The sequence below is a fragment of the Thunnus maccoyii genome, chromosome 8 (genome assembly GCF_910596095.1).
Source record: "Thunnus maccoyii chromosome 8, fThuMac1.1, whole genome shotgun sequence".
Lineage (NCBI taxonomy): Eukaryota > Metazoa > Chordata > Actinopteri > Scombriformes > Scombridae > Thunnus > Thunnus maccoyii.
In genome coordinates, this window is record NC_056540.1 from 491,150 (window position 1) to 516,841 (window position 25,692).

General features: G+C 38.6%; 1 protein-coding gene across 2 annotated transcripts in view; it reads left to right on the forward strand.

Annotated features, from left to right (window-relative positions):
- Nucleotides 1-9,320: 9,320 nt before the first annotated feature.
- The window catches only part of abhd18 (abhydrolase domain containing 18), a 29,741-nt gene continuing 13,369 nt past the window's right edge, over nucleotides 9,321-25,692 (forward strand). The window contains exons 1-5 of one of the 2 annotated variants that reach the window (XM_042418874.1): nucleotides 9,321-9,452; nucleotides 13,709-13,817; nucleotides 17,944-18,028; nucleotides 18,120-18,220; nucleotides 19,454-19,529. In XM_042418874.1, the coding sequence (XP_042274808.1) occupies nucleotides 13,726-13,817; nucleotides 17,944-18,028; nucleotides 18,120-18,220; nucleotides 19,454-19,529 (354 nt within the window). In that variant the 5' untranslated portion in view covers nucleotides 9,321-9,452; nucleotides 13,709-13,725. Of the gene's footprint in view, nucleotides 9,463-13,708; nucleotides 13,818-17,943; nucleotides 18,029-18,119; nucleotides 18,221-19,453; nucleotides 19,530-25,692 lie in introns of both variants that reach the window. The other variant, XM_042418873.1, reaches the window with a different exon arrangement.

Below are 25,692 nucleotides of genomic sequence, written 5' to 3' on the forward strand. Positions count from 1 at the left end.
AATCCTGCTGGTCTCTCGTTTACCACCGCCGTCTTACCATTGACTAAATTAGTTGCTGGCTACTACATACAGTATATAACAAAACTGAGCACATCCCTGTGCAATATCACTAAAATGTGGAATGATTTAAAATTGTATCATCTTAAAATAATTGTAGTATTTTTAGGGTGAAGTGTAGGGTATTTAATCTTATTTGTTTTATCTTACTCAGTTTTGTCATATACTGTAGACACAGGCTGCTCCAACCTCTCAGTAGTCTGAATTTTAGCACTTTTCCTGTGCCATATATTTCTAAGAGATCCCAAAATATATTTTCCCCATAGACCACTGTTATAAAAGAGACATCTATAAAACCTCAACCTGCAAATAAGGTCAATTATTACTCTTTGTATTATGAAATTTTAATCCATGAAGGTTTTAAATGTGTAAAACTTTCCTAAAACCTAGAAAAGTTTGCGACATCATCCCTTTGTAAAGTCTATGGGACAACGGAAGAAACACTACTGTGTATATCAGTGGGCTGCACAACACAGAAGCAAGAAACCTTTTATTTTCCAAAGTTTTGAGCACAAACATACAGGCATTATAAGAACATGCAAGAAATAATCCAAGCAGCAGTAACCTGACACACATATAACAATGAAAAACAAGAAAAAAAAAAAAATAAAAAAGTTATCTTAGAGATTCAAAATAATGTCTTGTATCATTTTCAAAGGACATAACATTTTTGGTGATCAACCATCTATATAATCTTTCCCAGAAAATATTGATGACATCACAGGTGAAAAATAGGTGTTCTTGAGATTCAATGTCTTTGTCACAAAATGTACATTAATTACATTCCAAATTTAACCTAATTCCCCAGAATTTACTACAAGAGTATATATAATTAACATTTCAAAATTAACTTATTTCATTCTTGGAGGTAAAGGAAATGAGAGTACTTTTTTCTTATTTTGACAACATTGCTTCTTGTAAAAATCTTTTAATGACACATTACTTTTAACTGGAAGAGGGAAACATTCCTTCGTGATTGCCTAAGGCAATGTATTTTAATATATAGTATTATCAATATTATATTGTAAGAAATCATAGTGACTCAAAATATTACCATCACTGTCCATTAAATGTATTATGCCCCAAATTCCTTCCTCCATCCAATTCAAAGTATAGATTTTGTCTTTATATAAAATATACCTATTATTCCACACAGGAGTGTTGTGTGGAGTGAAATTATGCTTGTACAGACGTATCCAATCAATAACAGAAAGGCAGATAACCTTGTAGGAAGTTTTAAAGGATCAAAATCACAAATTTAAAGAAAATCAATCGCACCAACAAGTTTGAATATATAAAAAGGAAAAGTAAACCATATAAACTGTTCACTTTTTATAAAAGTCTTAAATCATCTCAGTTTTATAAACCCATTCCACATAAAATTATAATGGAGTTTATTCATTGTTTTAACTAAACAATCAGGCCCAGACAGAAAATATGCTGGATAAATTCATTTTGAAAGCTCTTCCATTTTTGTCCCAGATATTTGTTTTTAACAAGAATATTATCTATTAAACTTTGTGGCTGATTATGTATAGTCAAAATCTCACATTTTTTGGCAATAATCCTAAAGCTACTGAAAAAAACCACATAGCCTCTAGAGCTTTAGGTATTTGTTAAGCATTTTTTTTTTAAAATAAGAAAACTTTTTAGGCTCATGCATCAGGTTTGCATTTTTCATTCAACTGAATAGGTGCTACCTTTGAGTCTTGTATCCAGTTCATATTATGGTTCCTATACAACCATGGGCAACCAGGCCGAGCATTATTGCCACCTACTGTTTGTTAGAGTCCTTATGTTCTTGTTATCAGTCTTAGATAACTGTGTCTTAGATAGATAGGTGAAGATACTGTATGTTTAAAAACAGAATTCCATGTCCATGTCTTTAATTCCCAGCTTGTTCCTTAATAACTGTCATTTGCAAATTGTGGCCAAATAAAAATAACATGTTCCACAGTGTCTGATTGAGAGCATTACAGTTTCCATCTGGATGCTTTCCAATGATGTTTAAAGATGAATTAATTTTGGTGTGTCCCAAACTGATCCCACCAATCAGAGTCTCTTCTCTCCCGCTTTTCTCCAGTGACCTTCCCACTCCCATTTTTGCTGGATGTGACACAGATGCCTTCCTTTAAAAGCTCCATCCCATGCACCTTAATTTTATGCCAAATGAAAGATTTTGTTTCTGTTTTACTCATTGGCACTGACACCTCTACTTTATTTGTTTTTAATCCATATTTGGCCATTTAATCCACTGTTTCATTTCCTCAAACTCCTGCATAGCTGGCACACATAAAATATATACCTGACATAATAAAAAAAGAGAGAAGAATATCCTGCCCATTTTGAAAAGGTATGTTTGAGACTAGCCATGACTGCACTAGAGTCTGAGCATGTGTTTGATTTCCTCTACCCACAGTAAAGTTGATGGAAGATCCATCATTTCTGCTGTGTATACTGCAGTGTGGTCAGTTATTCTCTTTGTAACTTTAACTTTCAACTCTGGAACATAAAATGCATACTTGTTTTACTATTATCTGGGCTTTTGGACATGTCAGTAAATATATGCATATAATGTCCATACCTCTCATAAAGAATAGTGTTCACGTAAGCCTGCAAACTGATTGTGTTTATGTTTGAATTAACCTGATCCAATATGGAATCTATTATTGGTTAAGGTAGTAACCACCATGGTGGAACAGCTGAATTAAAATAGTTTGCAATCTGCAATACAATCGTAATCTAGAACTGAGCTGATTAAAGCAATATAAACTTTAAAGTAAATCTATCCGCTCCCCATACAGTGCAAGCAGAACTCTTTTTCCAGCTGACAAAATCAGTTATTGATTGGATACTGCAGCTGATCAGACTGCTCTGATACTTATACCGGAGTGGACAGACAGATAACAGATTTGAACAATGTGTATCTCTCCCAAGTTTTATATTTTATGTCTTTTCTGATTCACCATCTAGTTAAGGACTAAAGATTTTTCTCTTGATGATCTGTTTTTTTCCCATTAACCTTTATCATGGATGATATTATAGTCAGACAGTGGAGGAGAGGAATGCATTTTAATCATTTATCATCATTTCCATTCAGTCACATGTAAGGCTAAAAATCCCTGTGCATCAGTTATAGACCAGCCTATAGTTCAATGAGAGTTACATGGTTTCCATTTTCCCTGAAACATTTTTCCAGTATTTATAAAACATCCTAATGCAGTCACAAATAATTAATAGATCTAAATAAAATAAAGGCATTTTATCAGTAGAAGTGGGTCATGTGTGTTAGAGCAGGACTGATCTGTACACAGTATGAATACAGAATACAGACTTTTATTCATGTGCAAGTGTTTGTCACACACACAGAGGAAACACTGCTGCCCTGGCAGTGATGACTGTATGACTGCCTTTATTAGTAGTCTGTTCAGACAGTGCACATACAGTATGTGCAGACACGAAGTCAATCAAAAGGAACTGATCCAGCTCTGATCTTTGAAAGTCAGGTCAGTGACATAATTAGAGCTGCTTTAATCACTTGAAAAACATGAAAAGTTAGAGGATCTACTGTATATCCCGATCTAATTCTAAGAAACTGGTCAATGTATTCATCTCAACCAGATTAGGTTAATTATCTTTTTGCTGATTACAACGGGAAGAGCTCGAGCACCTTCAAAACACATCACTGCAGTACTTTAATCACTTCTTACAGTGACACAGAATCAACTTCAATCCACTGACAGTCTTTAAAGCAGCTTGACTGAGTTGTCTGGAGAACTTCGATGAGTAAACCCTAGTGCAGGTCTTTGTTTTCTTTTGTTTTTTGGAACTTTTAAGAGAAACAGATCCCACAGTCTCACACATTGTTTAACATTCTTCTCTCTTACATGGTTGTTTTAGAAAAACATAGGTGAAAGAATTAGATAACACCAAAGTATATGAATGAAGATATAAGTAAGGAAAAGAAATAGATAAATGAAATTTTAAATAAATTAATGTAAAAAAATAAGTCATCATAACCTGATATGTTGACTTAATTTATTTAAAATACTATTTATTGCTACTCGTCTTCCCATCTACATTAAATATGGCAAAATATCTTCTGCGCTCCACACACACAAACACTTTGTTATTTGAGTAAACATGTATGAAAATGACTAGGGCACAAAAAAAATTTATTCAATCTTACGACCCCTGTCCCTACTTTTCTTTGCTGAGCTGTGTGATCTCTGGTCCGTATTCGGAGACTTTCAGTTGGACACATGCCTCTAAATGGTTTGTTGTCATTTGGCTGCATGTGGGAATTGACTTAATCTGTGAGAATATCTGTTCGCACATAGATGTGGATCCAAATGCTGAAATCAAGGCCACCTTCTTCAGACAGTCAAACTTCTCTGGCAAGCTTTCTCAAACAGGCCAGAATAGAGGCCCCTTGATCAATGTCAGCTTTTTCCAGTGTTTTACTGCGCTCTATGAATTTAGATGCTCACAGTGAGAATGCGTTGAGTTCTGTCTGCTGTATTTTGAACTCCTCAGTTACTATACACTGAAACAGGGACATGCTGTTCTGGGCTTATCAAAAAATAAAACTATGAGCTGTGTCGCTGGAAGTCCTGAAATCTGGCAAAGAACTCCAACTCCAGCTCTTGCATGCACATGCTGAAGTAATTGCGGTTGACGGTTTGATGCACTGACAGCTCCTTCAGGTGCTTGAAGTAGCAAAAGGTTCCACTTTGAATATCCTGTGAATAGACTCCAATCTTCAAATGTTGTCCATGCATCCAACAGAGCTAACACTGTCTGGCTTTGATAAGGTGGCCTGTGATATCTATGGAGAACATGAGTTTCACAAGCCATTTCTCATCTTCCAGCTAAGGGTACTCTTGCCCTTTCTTGATCAGAAAGGTCTTGATCACATCAAAGCACTCTACAAACCATTCCAAAGCCTTACCGCCACTCAGCCACCTAACACTGCAGTGGAGTGGCAAATCCTTGTGAATACTGTCCATCTCTTCCAGCAGAGATTTGAACTGCCAGTGTGTCAAAGAGGAGTGAGCCGCAATGTTGTTGTATTGTATTCATTGGGACAATGTACAGTTTTAAACATAAATGTTAAAATTTGATGCACTGCACCAGTTAGCTTGAAGCTAATTTTCATCTGCAGTCCCTTACAATTAAATCATATAACATGACACATAATACAAAATACAAAACTATACACAATAGCACATCACATACACTCACAAGGTCAACCAGAAATTAATAATGTAAACTTGTCAAATTAAAAGCAAGATTATTTGCGTTCATGAGAAGACCATGAGATTAAATTTAGATTCAGTGGTTACAGAGCTGAGTGGTTTTTTTGAGCAGATTTTTTAATTTGGTTTTGAACATACTGATTGAACTGCAGCTCTTCATATCATCCGGTAGGACATTCCACTGAGTTCTGGCTTTCACAGAGAAAACTGACTGCCCAAATGCAGTGCGACCAAATGGTATGGTACAATCTTGTATAGAGGATATTCTGGAGGATGTAATAAAATTTATTGAGCAAGTGTACACAAAGTTGCATAGTGGAGGAGGGGCCAAACCATTTAAAATTTTTATAAATTAGGCACAAATTTGAGAATAATCTAAAATTCTCAAAGTTCAGTAAATTGTATTTCTCCAGTACCCTACAGTGATTGAAATGCATTGGCTTTTTGTCAAGAGTATATAGAGTTTGTTTTTATAAGGCCTCAAGAGGTTTTATGGCTGTTTCTCCAGCCTGTCCCCAACATGTGACGCAATAAAACATATGGGAAAGAATCATAGCATGCATAAATATCTTGGCTGCATTCAAAGAGAGACAGTTTCTAATATGTCTAAAATTTGCTAAGTTGTTCTTTATGGTTTTAACCGTTTTTTAAACATGTTTCTTAAAGTTCAAATTTGGATCCATTGTCACACCAAGATATTTAAAATCAGTGACTATGTCAATTCTTTCAACTTTGATGAGAATATCAGCGTTAGGAGGTTGCACCATGGTTTTAGAGAAAAACATACCCTTAATCTTGTTTACATTTAGACTCAGACTGATTGATCGAGCCAATGTGTGATCCTTTCCGATGCAATTGTTAGCTTAGCAGCAGCTAACTCTGCTGTTTTTGTATGTGTGTACACAACGTGTCATCTGCATACATTTGCAGTTCTACATCATGACACTGTTGAGGGAGATCATTAATATATAGGCTAAGTAATAGGGGACCTAACACTTGTGGAACACCCATTGTGCACTTCATGTTACTGGACAGTGCATCACAAACTTTAACACATTGTATCCTATTAGATAAATATGACAACATCCAGAGCCAGTGCTCTACATGAGAAGTAAAATTTAGAGAGTTTCAATATTAAAACATCATGATTGACTGTGTCGAATGCTTGACGCAGATCTAAAAATACAGCACCAACTACTCCTCCTTTATCAAGTCGTGATTTAAATTGCTCTATTAAGTGCAAGGTAGCAGTTTCGGTGGAATGATTTGCTCTTAAGCCAAACTGTACACAATGTAGACCAAAATAGCTTGTACTAATAAATGCTGACAGTTGTTTTATTGACAACTTTCTCAGCAACCTTTGAGAGTACTGGCAGTATACTTATTGGACTGTAGTTACCATTGGCGGCTGGTGACCCAAAAAATTGGAGAGGACAGGAGGAAAACCAACATGGAAGTATACTTATTGGCCATAGTTACTGGCTTCAAGGCAGTCTCCAGATTTAAAAATAGGTGTCACAGTGGCACATTTCCAGTCATCAGGAAAGGAGCTGTGTTTAAAAGATAGGTTAATTAAATGAGCAATGGGGGGAGTTAAAATATCTTTGTGTGATTTAACAAACATGGTGTCAAATTGGAAAGCATCTCTACTTTTGGAGCTTTTTAAGGAGCTGATAATTTTGTTTACTTGTAACTCATTAGTCTCTACCAGCTCCAAAACCTGTCATGTAGCATCTATATGAACTATATCCAGTTTCCTTTTCATATTTTTTTTTCCTAACCCATATGCAGACTCAAGAAAAAAAAATATTAAAGCCAGAAGTAACAGTAAGATGATCTTCAATTAACTTTCCCTGTACTTTTCCCTGTACTTCTGAGATTGAACTCTTTCAAGACAACACCATCTTTCAATATAGCTAACCATTTTCACCGCTTTAGCCATCATGCTAGTAAGATCAGACTTTGAAATTTTTGAGCACAAATTTTCCTGGTGAATAATGCAATAGAACATCAGCACAGGATGACTGATTTGATTTTTAATCAGAGTAACGACTTCCCTCTGCTTCCCTGCCATAGCAGGGGTTCAGTCGGTGGTAACAGCAAATATTTGCTTGATATCAAGCCCTCTCTCCTCAAAATTATCAGTAAATGCTTTTGCCACACCCTCCCCTTTAGTGGTACCATGCATGAGCTTTAAACAACAAAGTTCCTTGTATATCTCTGCTTTGTCACAATATCTGTAACATCTGCTAGACATGGAACAACATTTACATCAACACTTTTGTCAAGAGCTTTGCTGAATACCGATGCATCTTTCAATGCAAGAGTTTGCTGGTGCCTTATGTTTTCAGCCATGTTGATAATGTGTCTCTCCACTGTTTTCGCAGAAACAGGCATTTCTTTGATCCTGTTTATTATCATGTCTGGTAACCCATCACATATGAATCCGAACTGCAGAGCAAACCTCCTTTATACTGTATATTCTCCATTGGAAAATGGCTTCCCATGGTTAGCAATGCACTGGCCAACTTCATAGCTGCCCTCTATAGCTTGGTTTTTGGTGGCACATAGGATTGTAAACACACTGCTTTGCTTCCCGTACCGAGCCACTGCTTTCATGGTTGATTCAGCTTCATCAGCCTTATCTTTGAAGTTTTTCTTGTGCCTTGTTTCAAAATGACATTTTACACTTGAAGTTCAACACACAACATTTTCACAGCAGAGAGTGCACACAGCTTGGAACTTTAGTGAAATAAATCTGAATTCGTTTGTCCAAGATGGCTGAAAGAGGTGACTATTAGACAACCTACTTTTTTAGCTTCTGCCATTGTCAGTTCTTCTTATATGAAATGAAGCAAAAATGATAGCTAGCTAGCTAGCTAGCTATCCTACATTTTCACTACTTCTGTAATTCTGTGCTTGTCAGAGGATCAGAGGGTGGGGCGAGGAGGGGAATGATAGACCATGTGAATGCAATGGTATATTTTGAAACTAATTAACTATTGCAGCTTTATTTTAAATCAAATTGCTCATTTAGGATGCCAACCCTGGATATAATGTAGTTATAATATGTTGTGAAAAATGGCTTGCAGTGATATAAAGTACAATACATGTGATTTGTAGTAAAAGTATATAAAACACCAGGTCGTTCATTAAAAGGACTCACTGATAATTTGTTTTTGGTCCTATTTTTTCAAATGTTTCTGGACATTCAAATATTCCAGCCACATGTGGTAGTTGAACCTGTGATAGAAACATAATGGGCATTCATTTGCTGCTATAACAGCCTCCTCTTGTCTGTTTTCAGACTTTCTGGCAGATGTTGGAACCTGGCTGCAGGAATTTGTTCCCATTCAGCCACAAGACCATGAGGTTCAATGCTGTGTGCCAGATTATCCTAAAGGTGTTAAATGGGGTTGAGATCAGGGCTCTGTCAGCCAGTCAAGCGCAACTACAGCAAACTGGGAGAAGCATTTCTTAATGCAGCTGGCTTTTTGCACATGGGCATTGTCATGTTGAAACAGTAAAAGGAACAAACACAAACTGTTGACACAAAATTGGAAGCACACTTTTATCTACAATATCATTATATGGTGTTGCATCAACATCTCTCTTCACGGGAACTAGGAGGCACAAACTAGCAAAAACAGACCTTAGCCCAAGTGTACACTAAAGTATATGGAGATGGCTGTCCACGTCATCCACAGCAAAGTCAAACCTGAGATTTCTCACAGCGAATTCCTGTAGGCTAATAGACTGTATTGTAGAGGTTAGGCATATTATAAGGACATTAGTTTAACCACTTATTGTTATAAAAGGAACAACTGCTCATAAATACTCCTGTAGATAATTACATCGTAAATGTTGACATGATCCGTGAGCCTTGATAGAATGTTTATAATGCCATGGGTAGGCCTGTGTTTGACACAGGCTTTATTTTGAATGTTGTGACCGGAAGTGCTTTTATTGTTCGAAAGGATGAACCACGGATGTATAATAAGAGATGGGATGGGATTAACAGAGGTAGCTTCACAAATGGTCCAACGCGAGTATGTCATTCTGAGGACGGTAACGTTAGCTGTTGGCTAGCCGTGTGAACAATCCACAAGGACAACACACGTCCCTATTCAGTCTGAGGTAGTGTAAGGTTAGTCACTGTTTCTCTCAACTGTCTTTCTGTCTGTCTCACTTCCCGCCCGACTGTAAATCTGTACGACGTCTGAAACCATCCGGAATGAATGAACAAGGCCAAGTTAACCAGTTAACTTACTGCTAGCTAAAAGCTGAACTTCGGACAACAGGCGAACAATTGTTTTACAGCCTCGCTCGGAGCCGATGTGAGCCACAGTGTCATTGTTCTTTATATTCCTACACACCACCATAAAAGTGGTGAGATAACATATCGTTATTGTTACAACAAGTACGCTTTGTCATTTTGAATAATCAAAATCATAGACATTGATTTCAGCTAAGCCATGTAACGTTAGCGTTAACTGTCAAAGTGCAGTTCTTCAGTAACCACACATAGCTCTGTGCATAAGTCATAATATTATCTTTATCGCATTTTAACGCTACCACGAAACTGTAGGCCCCATTGTGACCGGGCTATATTCCAGGAAAAGGTGGATGGTATTATATTTGCGCTATTCCTTCTGCTTATCGCTCCGGCGCTGGCATGTGAGCCAAAACACGATCAAATAAGCCAACGTTTAGATTGTCTTGTGCTTTTATGTTATCATTACCCTGTGTCTAGACAGCAAACGTAGCGTGAGCAGCAGCAGTGCTCCGTCTGTAGGCGTTTCTCAGTACTAACTATGCGAAGTTCGGACTCGCATACTTGTCAGTTCGGACTTTGGAAGTTCCGAGAACGGGAGGACGCTTTACGATCATTCTGCAATTGGAGCAGCAGCATACTTGCTGATAGCAGCAGTTCAGCTTCAACACACTTAACCACATTACTCCACTAACACTTTTTCTTCTCACAAAAAATAACCTTCTTGACAGAGGGATGAAGTAAATTATGTTTTCAGTCTGTTATGTAGCTATGATAAAAATCCAAATGTATCTAGCTTAATAAAATTAAACGAAATTAAACTGAGCTGTCCATTTAAATACATTCATGTCAATGTAAATGTGGTGAAATCTGTACATATAGAGCCCCAGAGGCAACGCTGTTGTTCTGTCCAGTAAAAACATTCAGACAAACCGATGTGGCAGCTACTGCAGTGACTTTTTATCTGAGGGACCAACATTTATCTTCCAAAGGAATTATATCATATATCAAAATTCTGGCGGGACATTAGAGCTAGCTGCAAATCACCAAAGAGCTGCACAGATCAATTCATCAGATCATGTTCTCCCTGGGATGATGACATGTTGACCTGCCAATCATCTTAGGAGTTGGGCTGCTGGCAGCTGAGATGACCAGCTGGTCTCACCTAGTCAGCAGCTCCGAAACACCTCCGAAAACATCAGAGCAAATTTCCAAACAGGCGTTATTTGGATAAATTGACCACATATTGGGAATCTACACTGTTAATTTCTTTCCTGAAAAAATATTAAAACTTAATAAAGTCACATTAACAGTCCCACAGTGAAAATGACAACAACTTTTAGCGTGGCTCAAAATCTCAGTGCTGGTTGGTGCAAAACACATTCTGGGATACTTGGCGGTCCCAAGTTCACACAAGTCAGCTCCTGATGCATCTCCAATAAAACAGAGAGCAAGAACACATCTGGGTATTTGGACTGTACTTGGCTAGATGTGGACTTTGAATTTGAACAGTATTTGGGCTGTGACTGATGACTTTTCACAAGTCCACAAGAACACAAGTACAGACAAGAACACAGATTGAGGAATGCCTTTTATGTCTACACAGGAGGCATTCAGGTGCAGTGTTGAGTGTAGGTCATCTGTGTGTTGGAAGTGCTCAGAGCCCAATACACATGACTGTAGTGATGTGTGTCTAGACAGCAAGCGTGTCAGATGTGTCAGTTTTTCATGCGCACGTCACATGCAACAGATACGCTGTCATTGTAATCTATGCAGCTGTCTGCACCGGCTCTCTGCAGGCTTGCGTTTCAGCAGTTTTTCACAGGCACAACCATGACCTGAAGCGTTCATTTACACTTCAAGTCTATTTTTCTCCGTTTTATGCATGTCATTACAGTCATGTGTATTGGGCTCTAGCGCTTCTAACATGCAGGTGACCCAGGCTCAACACTGCACCTTGTATGTCTACACAGGAGGCGTTCAGGCCTCCTGTGTAGACATACACAGGAAGCGCATGGTTTAGAAATGTCATATCATAGTTTTATTGTTCATTGTTAATATGTAGATTCCGCTAAACTAACGTTAGCTACTGAACCGGCATCCGTTGCCATGGCAACAGTAAACCAAAACAACTATCAAAGACCTTAACCAGGATGCTGTCACTTGTCATATCTTACTACAGTTAACGTAGCCTCACTGAATCAATGTAATCAAACTAAACACGGTGCGGTTCAGCACAGACATTACAACTACATTAGTAAGAGTACACTACTAATAAGATGTGAAGTGCTTTGTGACTTTTACCCACCTGAAAGAATAAATGAAAAATATAAAGGATGTGGTGGCTGATAACTTCTAACTGAAGAAGCAGCCAAACCACCGCTTTAGAGAGCTGAACGTTGCTCACAAGCATCATTGTGCCTTTCATACTCAAACAGAAATGTATATGAAAGTGTGAGCTAGATAATATACATAGAACAAATGAACACACATTAATGATCACTGTATGACACTAACATGAAACAATGAATGCATGTGACTTATCGCTGATTTATTAAAAAAAAAAAAACCCCAAAAGACTTCATGCTCTTACTTTGAAATGCAGACATGACGTCATCAGCAGGCAATCACATGCTATTTGAAAATGGCCAGCTATATGCGTGGATTTTAGTTCAGACTGGCGGAAAATGTTTTTCAAAACTCTGTGTGTGTAAAAAGCAAATTCACACGCTTAAAACTGAGATCCACAAATGTTTTTTCGATTCACAAATAAAAACTTCACAAATGTCTGTTGGAAAGTTGTAAATGTTAGGAAGATATTCACAAATGCTTTTCATTTATTTGCAAATTCCCTAATTATTTCCCTAATCATGTTAAATAATCGTGAATATTGACCAAAATAATCATGATTATGATTTTTGCCATAATCGAATTGTATGTTGACAGTTTTCTCAGTTTCAACTGCCAGTATTGTATTCAATGGGTAATTATTTATTTTGATTTTTATTATTCAATATCAATATATTTCCAAATATGGCTCTATCTGAATGCCTAGTATGCTTTTACGGTAAAATGGGGGCTGATAGATAAATTTATGAAAGACATGTTATAGGAGAGCAGCAAGAATGATTATCTGTGGCTGACATTGCAACAGCCTGCGTGTAACTTTGTGGGGTCTTGTGGTAATGGCTTCTCTTTTTTTTATTTGTTGCCTGGGCTCTCAAAGTGGACATAATGTTTTCATCTGTCAGGTTAGCTACAACCTTCTCCATGTGTTTCACTGTCAGACAGTGACAGTCAGAAAGTGAAACTATGTGCAGTGATATGCAGCTTTTTTTGCACTAAAAGTCAGAAATTCATTTTATTTTTATTTTGGGACTTCAATTATGGGACTTCACATGTGCTCCAGACTAGAGAAATAAATCCCTGCAAATGGGGCTTCAGCATGGTCAGAATGTTTCTGGTAACATTCATTACACTATCTCAGCTTTTTTTGCAGTATATTTGTAGTAACTTTGGTATGTTGTACAATAAGAGTGTAAGAGTACAATAGCTTTAAAATTCAATACAAAAACTCTAATGATTTTAACATTTCCTGGCATTAAACGGTCAAAATAGATATGCATCTCCAAAAATCTTTTAACTGACAATAAGATCCTGCATAATACTTGTAAACAGATTTGTGCAGTGCTTTAAGTGGGAATCTTGAAGCTCTCTGAAGATTTTCATTTAAATAAATGTCTGTTAAGTCACTATCTATTGCCGAATGAGGTAATGCAAGGGTGATTGAGCCTATGGCCCACTGATGAAAGCCCTTGCATGTGCAGTATTACCAAAGAGTATGATTATTACAAACCGAGTGTCGGTGGTGACTTTCCCACTGTGCATTCAAATCAGCAGAGCTGATGCAACAGACTTGCTTCATTTGCTTGTGTGTGAAGCCGCTTATCTTTTTAAAAGTTTACTCTCACTGATTTTTTTATTTGCAAATCTTTTATTGCATGTACAGTACCTCTATGGTCAAACGTATATAAATTGAAGAAAAATAGAAATGAAATATTATTAATTAAATGCACTTTTTATTGCACACTCTGAATGAATTTCGTGTTGCTCTGTCTAGATGCCAGGTGCTGGTCCATGGGTGTGAGCCGACTGGATGTATTTTACCGAAGACTGCTCCTCACCAAACTCTTTATCGGGGGATGGGGGAAGCCTGAAGACCTCAAGAGGTATCCTAAAATTTAAAGCTGTTTATCATATTTCTTTACTCTTAAGGTGGTGCTCACACTGACATAGGGCCCATTCAGAAAAAAAAGGGTAGCATTTTTTCACGTTGCTCAAGTCAGTCTGACTGCTGCCTTAAGGTAACGTTATGTTTTCATTCAACAAATATTCTCTGTTTTCCCATTCACTTCTATTGAAACAAGCACAGCAATCAAACGCAAACATTCATTTCCTGTTTCAGTGGAATGTCCAGGTGGTTTTGGCGGATTCTCTGGTCAGAGTTAACCTTTGTTCAACTTTTACAGAGTGGATGTGCTTGTTCGGCCAATAGAAACACTACTGCCCTGTGTGGAAAAAATGCACCCCTCTCTTTCATATCAATGGAAGCAGTGCATTGACACAGTGGGGGTGCCAACATAGAGAGCTTTGGCAACACACCAGAGGATCTTCTGGCAAAAAAGTTGAGCTTATGCTGCAATGCAATGTGACGTCATCTGGCAAGGCGCTGCGTTGGCCAATCACATACATGCAAGTGCACATTTCTGGTGGATTACTTTGTAATGTTAATGCTGGGTTTCTGCTGTTTACTTTGCAATCATCATGACAAAAGATAAAACAGTTGCTGCCATGATAACTTTCCAGAGCTGTAAAATCCTGTCTGTATCGCAAACCACTGTGCAGTGCTTTGGCTTCTTTTGGCACCTTGCTTGCAAGTTGCTTTTGATAAAAGTGTCTGCAAAATGACAAAATGTAAATGATAAAGCCTTTAAATATATAAATCTGTAGCTCCAACTGGACTTCCTGGATGGCATTTCATTGTCTCAGTGGGGTCTTAAACAACATGCCCCCGCCAGCACAACCTCTTGTACTGTTTCATTAGAGGGTTTTTGGTCAGGAGGCAGGGGCAGGGACCTGGACTTGCTCATCCCAGGCATCGTGAATTGGTTCTAGGGACGTGGAACGACACCTCCCTGGTGGGTAAAGAGCCGGAGCTAGTGTGGGAGGTGGAGCGGTACTGACTAGATATAGTTGGGCTCACCTCTATGCACCGCAGCGGCTATGGAACCAAACTCCTGGAGATGGGATGGACTCTTCTTTTCCGGAGTTGCCCAGGATGAGAGGCGCCATGTGAGTGTGGGAAGTCTCTGGTTGAGCGCAGCAGTGTTGGAATTCTCCCTGCCGAACAAGAGGGTCGCCTCCTTGCAACTACGTGTTGTTGGGAGGAAGACTCTGACTGTTGTTTGTGTGTATGCACCAAACAGCTGTTCGGAATATCCGGCCTTATTGGAGTCCCTGGGTGGGCAATGCTTATGTGGGCAATGACAGCGAAACCTGGAAGGGGGGTGATTGGGAGGAACAGCCTGCCTAATCTGAACCCGAGTGGTGCATTGTTACTGGACTTCTGTGCTAACCATGGATCGGCTATAACAAACACCATGTTCGAGCATAAGGTTGTTCATAAGTGTACCTGGTACCAGAACCCCTTAGATTGATGATCAATTTTGTAGTTGTGTCATTAGATCTGAGGCTGCATGTCTTGGACACTCGGGTAAAGAGAGGAGCAGAGCTAACAAGTAATGGTTGCATTAGACTTTCTCATTGTCTGTCATTTTGACGCACCAGGTCGTAAAAATTCTGTCATCATCTATTATTACCCGTCATTTTAATTTTAATATTTTAATGACAATAAGATATATTTAATAGCTTTTGTTTTCATTCATTCATTTTCATTTTTAATCATTAATTTACAGAACAAGCTTATACATTATGCATTTATTTATTTATGGAGAGGAAAGATAAAGAGACACCAATGTACAGTCACCACATTTTTTCCCACAGTGCCAGCAGGGGCCACTGAAAACATTGTAGCCATTGAGCCTTAACAGGCAAATATGAACAATGCAAATTTACAACGCTAGACAATTGCTATTAAAATATGAACAAACCACTTACAAGAATTTAACTGACTTAAACTAAATTGACCTGCTGTAGACTAGCCTGAGCTCAAACCTTCCTCCTGGTCTGCATGGACTTAAACTGGGAGCTCACTTGTGCGTAAACAAACGCATTAAGGGAGATTGCTGCAGAGGCGATTGTCATTAGATTTTGCGTCTTTGCCTCGGACAGACGACTTGAATGTGAAGCGGCCGGGATGAGAGTCAACACCTCAAAATCTGAGGCCGTGCTGCTCTGCTGAAAAAAGGTGGACTGCTCCCTTTGGGTTGGGAGTGAGTTGCTACCCCAAGTGGAGGAGTTAAGGTATCTAAGGCTTTTGTTCTCGAGTGAGGCTAAGATGGAGTGGGAAGTTGACAGGCAGCTCAGTGCAGCATCAGCAGTAATGCAGGCATTGTACTAGGGATGCCACGGTGAGGAAATTTTCTCACCGACTAATAGACTTGTGACAACACCGCTGTTACCGGTTACACCGGACATTTTACAAAATAAGATATTCGTCAATGATGCTCATCCATAGAGCTCTTACTTTGATCTTTAACATTAGATTTTTAGTTTAGATCTTCCCTTATTTACGAGTTAGTGACAGCGGGCTTCAGGCTGCTGCCAGCGGGTTGTCCTCTGTGTACAGCTGGGCTGTGGCGCAGACAAGCCAGAGGACGACCGCGGCTTAGAACCAGAACCGAAGCAACTCGCCTGCCATCCGGAGAGAGACACACCGAGAGCAGGCTGAGCAGGCAGAGAGCGGGAGGGTCGCTGCTGAAAACAAGCACTGAGACATAAGAGCAGCTGCTTGCTAACAGCCAGCATTACGTTTGTTTACAGCAACAGGTCGGAGAACAGACGTCTCACTCTGCTCCTTTTTGCTGCGACTCTGCTGCCGCTGCTGCAGATGCTCCTGGAGCAGACACTGTCAGTTTATAATTTTAGCGTCCGTCATCCGACTAAGTATTGATAACACACTCAATACTGTACAAATTGGAGATTTTTTATTTGATGAACATGGGCGCTGATACACAAAAATTAAATAAATGGGTTTGTTTCTACAGAAACAAGCAAAACTACGGTATGGGCAGTGGGCAAGTAATTTAATTGGTGTATGTCCCAACACTGTCTAACATTTGTAACATTGACCACCGCGGCATGCCTACGTTGTACCAGACTGTTGTGGTGAAGAAAGAGCTGAACCAGAAGGCAAAACTCTGAATTTACCAGTCAGTCTATGTCCCAACCCTCACCTATCATCACAAGCTTTGGGTAATACCTGGAAGAATGAGATTGCGGATATTAGCGGCTGAAATGAGCGTCCTCTGGAGAGTATCTGGGCTCAGCCTTAGAGATAAGGTTTAGAACTCAGACTCCTGGGGGAGCTCAGAGTAGAGCCACTGCTCTTTCGCATTCAAAGTAGCCAGCTGAGGTGGTTTGGGCTCCTGGTTAGGATGCCTCCTGGACACTTCCCTCTGGAGGTGTTCCAGGCACGTCCAACTGGTAGGAGACCCCAGGGCAGACCCAGAACATGCTGGAGGGATTGTAAATCCCCTCTGGCCTGGGAATGCTTTGGGATCCCCCAGGAGGAGTTGAAGAGTGTTGCTGGGGTGAAGGATGTCTGGGTTTCTTTACTCAGTTTGATACCACCGCAACCCGGTCCCAGATAAGCAGTGGAAAATGGATGGATGTTTTCAGTATGAATGTAGCCTTACATTTTTAGTACATTATCACACTACCACAACACAAACTGTAGCATTGCTCTCATACACTGTTTACCTTTTTATTACCTGCATCAGAAACATGACAGCATGTCCTTGCATCGACCTGAAATTTCAACTCTGAATATCCTGATTTGGGTACAGCTTTACATTTTACAGTTACAAACAAGTGCAATTTCCTGTTTGGGTTTTCCCATTTGCATCCATGTAATTGGGGTGTTTCTCTGAGTGTATGTCCAGAATCTCTAAATAATCTTGTATTAATCTAACAAATCAGAGGTGAGCCAGCATGAGAAATGCTGGCTCAGGAATTTTATGTCCTAAAAATATTGTTACATTGGTCAATATCAAACTGATTTGTACCAGTTCATTGTAACAGATTTGAGGTCATTCAAATGCTGTTGTGGCATTGGTAATGGAACAGATGGATCTATGCTGATGTTGAACTGATGTGTTTGTTTGTGTTTTGCAGAATCTTTGAGTTCCGTAAGATCATTGGAGACAGAGAGAGGTGTAAGTCTCTGGTACCTGAGGACTATCCAGTTTACATAGACAAGGTACTCCATCTGCTCTCTCTTCATTGCTCACTTGTGTAACTGTTTTTGGATTCTCACAGATATGTGTTCTTGTTTGTTCCTTTATGTCCAGACAGAGGAACACACTGACTGTCAGATCCATGATGGCTTCTTCATCTCTCCTCTGGAGCACTTGGTTCCTGGAATCTTGCCTACAGAGGCTGTGAAAGCCAGGTACAGAACATGATGTAGTCCTGCACCTCTGTTGCTTCATCCACTGCTAATGTGATGATGCCACAGCAGCTAATGCGAGCCCTGTGATCGCTGGAAGCTGTTGAGGAATAGTTTCTGGGTGAATAGCAGGAAAATAGCAATTACTAAACCTGAACAGGAAGTTGCAACAGTTAATAGAATACATATTAACAATGAGATTTGAATCCCAAAATAGGATTATAATACTAATGTAGGGAATCTAGTAAAAAGAAAATTCAAAGAAAGGAATAGACACATTGAAAATAGTGTGCGAAATCAGGATGATAAATAAATCGAATGTTACGTCTTCACATCATTCCATGTCCAAGGTGCCAAGTGGTTGGTGTAGGGGTGCAGGAGATGACATCAGTCCAGACAGCTTGGTAGAGCAGTATGGACACCCACATTATTCAGATTTAAATAAATATAGAAAAATACATGATGAAATAAATAAGCATACATCAGACAAAATATGTGAATTGTGAAATAATCCAAGAAATGTTTGAAACACTGCTCAGTGTTCTGAAATTTGATTTCCTCCTGTTTTTTTCATACTTTTTGCAGGTTTTTATGTCTCCAAAGTCTGTTTTGATTTTACACATTTTTTTCCCAACCGATGATCTACATCTAATTTCATAATGCTGCTTTTATCACGTTTGTTAGTCAATCAAGACAAGCAGGGCAGAGCCATACATGTGGCCCTGTGAAAAAAAAAAATTGAGGCACTGTAGATTCTTATCTATCACACAATACCATCGGTGAAGAATCTGATTGGTCCCAAATTTATTCTGCATTTAAACCTTGTGCAGGTGTACCAAGGAGAACTGCTGCTGTTTTAAAGGCAAAGGGTGCTCACACCAAATATTGATTTCATTTAGGTTTTTTTCTGTTTATTGAACTTTGTATTAGTAGTAGTAGTAGTAGTAGTAGTAGTATTTGACTGATAAATAAGAACTATTCACAGCATTATTTTTGTAAGCATCCTCACTTCACTTTTAGTGCCTAAAACTTTTTCACAGTACTGTATATTTGTATTTGTATGCATTGTGCATTGTTCTGTTAAATGAAAAGAAACATCAGTCACGAACTGCAGCCATATCTACCTTCTATTGAGTTTCACAAAGCCAAATAAGGTATTAACTTAAGTGTTAACTCATGATGTGTTTGTGTGCTTTGGTTTCCAAGTGAGTCCTCACAGTGTGTCTGTTGTTTCAGGTTCCAGTTTATAGTTCCTAAGAGATGGCAGAAGAACAGACCAGTATGTATCCACTTGGCTGGGACTGGAGATCATGTAAGTTTCTTAACCTTTTAACCTCAACATAGCTTGAACCTTAACATGTAACCAGGTAGCCCCGACAAAGCAGAAAATGGTGGATAAGATATGGCCAGTAGTACTGCAATTTAGCTCCTGATAGTGGCCATGTTTCTCTTGTAACTTCAGAATTAAAATGTAACATCTGGCATTGAAATAACTCTGAAGCTTATTCTTAACCATACTGAGGAACCAAGTAAGTTTTTGACAATCTTGGTTATGGGTACATGTGACAGTGGAAGTGACCATCTTGCTTGTTTATTCAAACCTAAGAGAAAGGTGAAGCTGGCTAGCAGAGAAATACATCAAAGACCGCTCACTGAGGAACAAAAAAAGAAAATCCCCACAGACACTGATAAATACTGATCAGAGAGATGCAACACATGTTGTGGGAAACAATTTAGAGACACATCAGTTGGTATCATAACACCAACTAGCAACAGAATCCAGAACAGATATTTGTAGTTTATGTTGATCCTCTTTCTCTATACATCCATACATTTTCACTCTTAAAGGATAAGGCCGGTGATTTTCTATTTTCTTATTGTCAGCAAATCTCTGAACTGATCTACTAACAAGTATTGTGTGTGTACCCTGATATATCTTAGTCCTCTGTGTCGTAGACCTGTGTGCATTAAAAACACGTCATTGAGCCACACCATTGCATGTTTCCACACTTCAGTGTGGGAACAATAGTTTGTTTAGAAATGGCTCCAAAGACTAATAACAGCAATCAGAGTTTGGCAGGCTTGTTGTGCTACATATCACCACCTCTTTACTTTGTGCTACATTGTGCATTTTAAATAACACAGAGCACAGCACAGAGGAATAAGATATATCAGGCGTTGGATACACACACACAATACTTGTATGTAGATCAATTCATTGTTGGTTTGGCTCTGCACATGAGATTTGTTGTCAATAAGAAAAATATAGAAAATCGTGACATGTTCTAAGATGCATATAATATACTCTACTTCGAATAATAATTTGTCTGATAATGTTTTTCCACAAAAAAAGTTCTGCTGAAAGCAATCACACATTGTTCTTCTCACTCTTTATTCTAATTCCGTCTTCCGTATGTTTTTTGCCGCGTTTCAACTGCTGCATACTTTGTGCTATAAAAACCATTCAACTGTCAATCTGTGCAACTCATTCAGCAGATGTGTGCTTGTATTTTTCTGAATTGTAACATGTTTCAGTGATTTTATATACTTTTTTAAAACATTAAAATTTATAATGGCAGTCTATGGGACGAACCGTCCAACTGAGTTGGAACCTTGGTCACTTTGACACTTGACTGCTCGGAAGTCCCTTATCGTACAGATGCCATTCAAACTGTAAAATGTTTACAAAACTTTGAACTTTCAAAGTTATCAGATTGTTTAGTGATATCTTTTGTAGTTTTTCAGCAATTTAAGCCCAAAGTCAGGGGTTTTGCAGACTTTTTCAGGTCTCACCAGTGTGTCATGTGATCAGGCACAGTGGAGAGCACAGATAATTTTAGACCAGAAATGTTTTTCTAAACTGCTGTCACTCCCACAATTTTGACTCCTCAAGCACATATCTAGCCTCAGTTTGTTGCCACAAGCCTCCTATCTCTCAAAATGTAACTAGATAATGCAATTTCTGTAGAAATTGCGTGTGATTGCTGAAAGCGGCTATTTAGTCTGTCAATTGCATGAAATTGACAAAAAAGCAGTTCAGCTCAGCTCATTAAGTAGATTGACATCACCTGGACTCCTTCATCTCTACTGAGCTCTGCCCTAAGCGGGGCTCGAACTCACAACCTTTGGATCTAAAAGGAATTTAGAAGTGACATGAGCTTAAACCACCGGACTACTCAGACAGCATCCTAAAGAGGAATTGACTTACGGTACATGATAGAGATGTAAAGCAACTTTGTACATGAGAGCAATATTATGAGGAGCACAGCAGTGAGCAGGTATCGAACACACAACCTTGTCATCTGAGGTAAAGCTGATCAGAGAACAGTGTTCTAAACCACTGAGTCAACAGACATTCACAAAAATGAGAGGAAAAAATCTCCATTTTGATGATGAAAATGTATTTGTCTTAAACTAGAGCCTGAAGCCCAGAGATTTGTACATCATTAGTGAAAGCAAGACTAGTTTAACATGAGAATGAATGATATGTGTAAAAAGTGTTTGAAGGAAGAGAAAATCTGTAAGTTTAAGAAACTGGAGTGAGAGGAGACACACATCCTGCAGATTGTATTGCAGTCAATGAGAACATGACAGGGACTCTCTATCAATTAAGGTTCAGATCCCAAAAACTATAAGTCCCATGTGAAATGTATTTTTGGAAACATACTGAGTCAGGATATGTGCTTGAGGAGCTAAAGCTGTAGAAGTGATAGCTGTTTAGAATTTTTTCTGGTCTAAAATTATCTGTGCTTTCCACTGTGCCTGATCACATGACACACTGGTGAGATCTGGCAAAACCCCTGATTTTGGGCTTAAATTGCTGAAAAACTACAAAAGATATTGCTAAACAATCTGATAACTTTGAAAATTCAAGTTTTAAGGTTTGAATGGAAAGAGTGTCAAAGTGAAAAAGGTTCCAACTCAGTTGGATGGTTTGTCCCATAGACTGCCATTATAAATTTTAATGTTTTAAAAAATCATACAAAATCGCTGAAACATGTTACATTTTAGAAAAATACAAGCACACATCTGCTGAATGAGTTGCACAGATTGACAGTTGAATGGTTTTTATAGCACAAAGTATGCAGCAGTTGAAACACGGCAAAAAACGTATGGAAGACAGAAAAAGAACTAGAAAATGCAATTTCTGTAGAAATTGTGTGTGATTGCTGAAAGCGAATTTAGATTGCATAACTGGAAGCTGAAGAGTATTGAAAAATCTACCAAGATTAAAATCAAACAAATTACCTAAAATGTGGATTGATATGCTTGTTAAACACATCTTTTCCTGTGCTACAAAGCATGTCTGAGTAGTGCAGTGGTGTGAGCTTATGTCACTTCTGAACTCCTTTTAAATCAAAAAAACTGTGAGTTCAAGCCCCGCTTAGGACATAACTCAGTAGAGTTGAAGGATGCAGGAGTCCACAGGTGATGTCAATCTGCTTAATGAGACTGCTTTTTTGTCAATTTCATGCAATTGACAGACTAAACACCGGAATCTGGCCTGGCATTACTGTGTGACATGTTAGCTCGGTGCATAGCATGTCTGTCTTACAAACATAAGGGTGTAGGTTCAGTTCCACCCATTGCTGATTTTAATCTTGGTAGATTTTTCATTAGTGTTCAGCTTCCAGTTATGCAGTCTAAATCCGCTTTCAGCAATCACACACAATTTCTACAGAAATTGCATTTTCTAGTTCTTCTCACTCTTTATTCTTTTTCCGTCTTCCGTACGTTTTATGCCGCGTTTCAACTGCTGCATACTTTGTGCTATAAAAACCATTCAACTGTCAATCTGTGCAGCTCATTCAGCAGATGTTTGCTTAACATATTAAAACATGGTAACAATGGCACCACCATGTGGTCGGTTATTAAATGTTTTAATATGTTTTTTGTGCTTTGCCTAACAACTCATGAACGGTAAATCCTATCAGAAAAAATTTTGGACAGGATGTTCTTTGGATGATACTGATTAGACTGATACAGGCCACGCCCATTTGTGCCTCCAAATTTTTCCGCCATGTTGTTTTTTTTAATAGACATATGTTTCATCCAATCTTCACCAAACTTAGTACATACCATATTTAGAGGACCCCAAACAAAACGTATTCATTTGTTTTCGGATATCACTTACAGTTTGTCTGTATTGGTTAGCAAAATTTTGAAGGCGTGGCCTAATGCATTTAATGGTCAGTAACTCCTCAATACTGAATCGTATTATGTAACTTTATAGCATGATATTTCAGCAATTCTGTTGTCTTAATTGAAATGAAACTTTGTACACAAGTTTTCCATGAGAATGTGCACCACATACTGAATCATGGCACCAGTAGTCCCACCTTGTGGTCATAGATAAAACACCACAACTTATTAACTACGAAATCTCTTAAATGTAACATGCCATGGTAATTGAATTCTATTTGTATGGATGGGGATCCTGAACAAGTGTTAAGTATTTTCAGCAGTGCTTTGCGATTTCTTCCAGTTTTCTGCATTCACACGCATTTCCTGCAGGAAATGCATTTCTAGTTTTCTATGGAGTGCAAGAAAGCCAGCTGCATGGTGCATGATAGATATGGCATGGCGAGTTCACGGACCAACCTCCGTATCCAAATTTGCAAAATCAAGACTCCACCTCAACTTTATGCAAACAAGGTCCATCCGGCGGAATGGGGTGGTCCTCGAAACTCAGATCAAACTATCAAACTAGGCAAGGCTGATCAAATATGAATCACTATTCTGTTGCCTATTTCTCGCCTCTGATCTTTTCAGAAACATACTTCAGAAACAAGCCACCCAGTGGCTAGCGACCTGTCACTCAAAGTGGCCACTTCCTTAATTATGCATAAATTTACGGCTTTAAAAAATGTAAATGGGTGAGTTATAAAAAAAATTCACCCCCCATACAGTTGTCATGATAGGGGAAATTAGCTAAAGAAACCAAAACCGTTTCTTGTACCAGGCTGTAAACATGTTTATTTCTGCTGTAAAGCTGGGCATTTTAACATGGGGGTGTATGGGGATTGACTTGCTTTTTTAGCCAGCCTCAAGTGGCCATTCAAGGAACTACAGTTTTTGGCACTTCTGGATTGGCTTCGTTTTTCAGCCCTGGAGCTTGCGGCTTGGTCCAGAGCTGTTGTCGCCAGAGTCTGTGGGTCTGCACCATAGCGCTGCACATGACAAGACGCATACAGACAGGCAGGAAAGTTACAGTGAGCTGCTGCCTCCAGTGTCCAGGTTTTCTCCACATTTCAGTTCTGCAAAAGTCTGCTTGGGTTTTATTAGTAGAGGTGCACACAGAGCTCTCCAAAATCACAAATGAACTTGAGTTTTGCCTCTTTTATTTCTTTGTAGTATTTCTCATCTAGTCTTTTGAAATATTGGACAATGATTCAGACTGGTCTGTAAGAGGTTAATGTCTGAATCTTACTAATTAATGTTGGTCACATGTCACTGAATATAATCTGTGAGGTTGCTGCAGAATCAATACTGATGTTCTTTTTGTTGCCCACAGCTGACTGTGAGTAGAATTCTTCCCTTTGAGTTTTTGAAATACGTGCAGTGATCACACAGCAGCTGAAAGTGATATGTGCGTCTCAGTGGCGGCTGGTGACTCAAAGAATTGGGGAGGACAAGAGGAAAACCAACATGGAATCTTACAACAAACTGCATCAAACTATATCATTGTCCCACCTAATGAAATCGGAGGGGTGGGGGGCAATATTATATTCCAATAAAACAATTTGCTTGAGTGGTGAAAAGGCTGCTTCTTTAAAGACATTTAGCATATACATAATGTCTCTAAACAAAGAAGTGCTCATTTTAGCCATGGAGTGGATCAAATGTGTCATTTTACCAACAAAGTGAAATTCAAATTTATAGTAATGTTCTATTGTGACAACAAATGTATGTTCTCATCAAAAACAGACAACATATCACATGATTTTCATGTGTTTCCTATATATTTTCTTAGTATACAGAAATATATAAAGTAGCACAAAGCTTATAATGTGATACAGGTTCAGATCAGCGCTGAATACTAGAAAGATTCAACACTTAAAAACATTCACAGATCTATAAGTGTAGGTTCACATCAGAAAGTATTAATGCATTTGTCAATTACATGACTTACACACTCTTATCTATATGTATGATATACAAAATATAGTCTAAAAAGCTGACATGTTAACACTAGGGGTGTTAACATGAACACAAAACTCACGGTTCGGATCATATCACGGATTTGAGTCACGGATCAGATCATTATTAGGATCAGCGAAAAAAAGGGGGCAGACAAATAAAACTTTTTTTCTATTTATCTGTAACACACTTACAGCCAGAAACAGCAAGGAACTTTTGCCCATGGTCTTAAATGAAAACAACATTTAAGATGTCCAATGTTTAAATTAAATAAAATAAAATATATAAAATATTCAATGCTCAGTTATTGCAATATGAGGCATGAAACCTTCCTC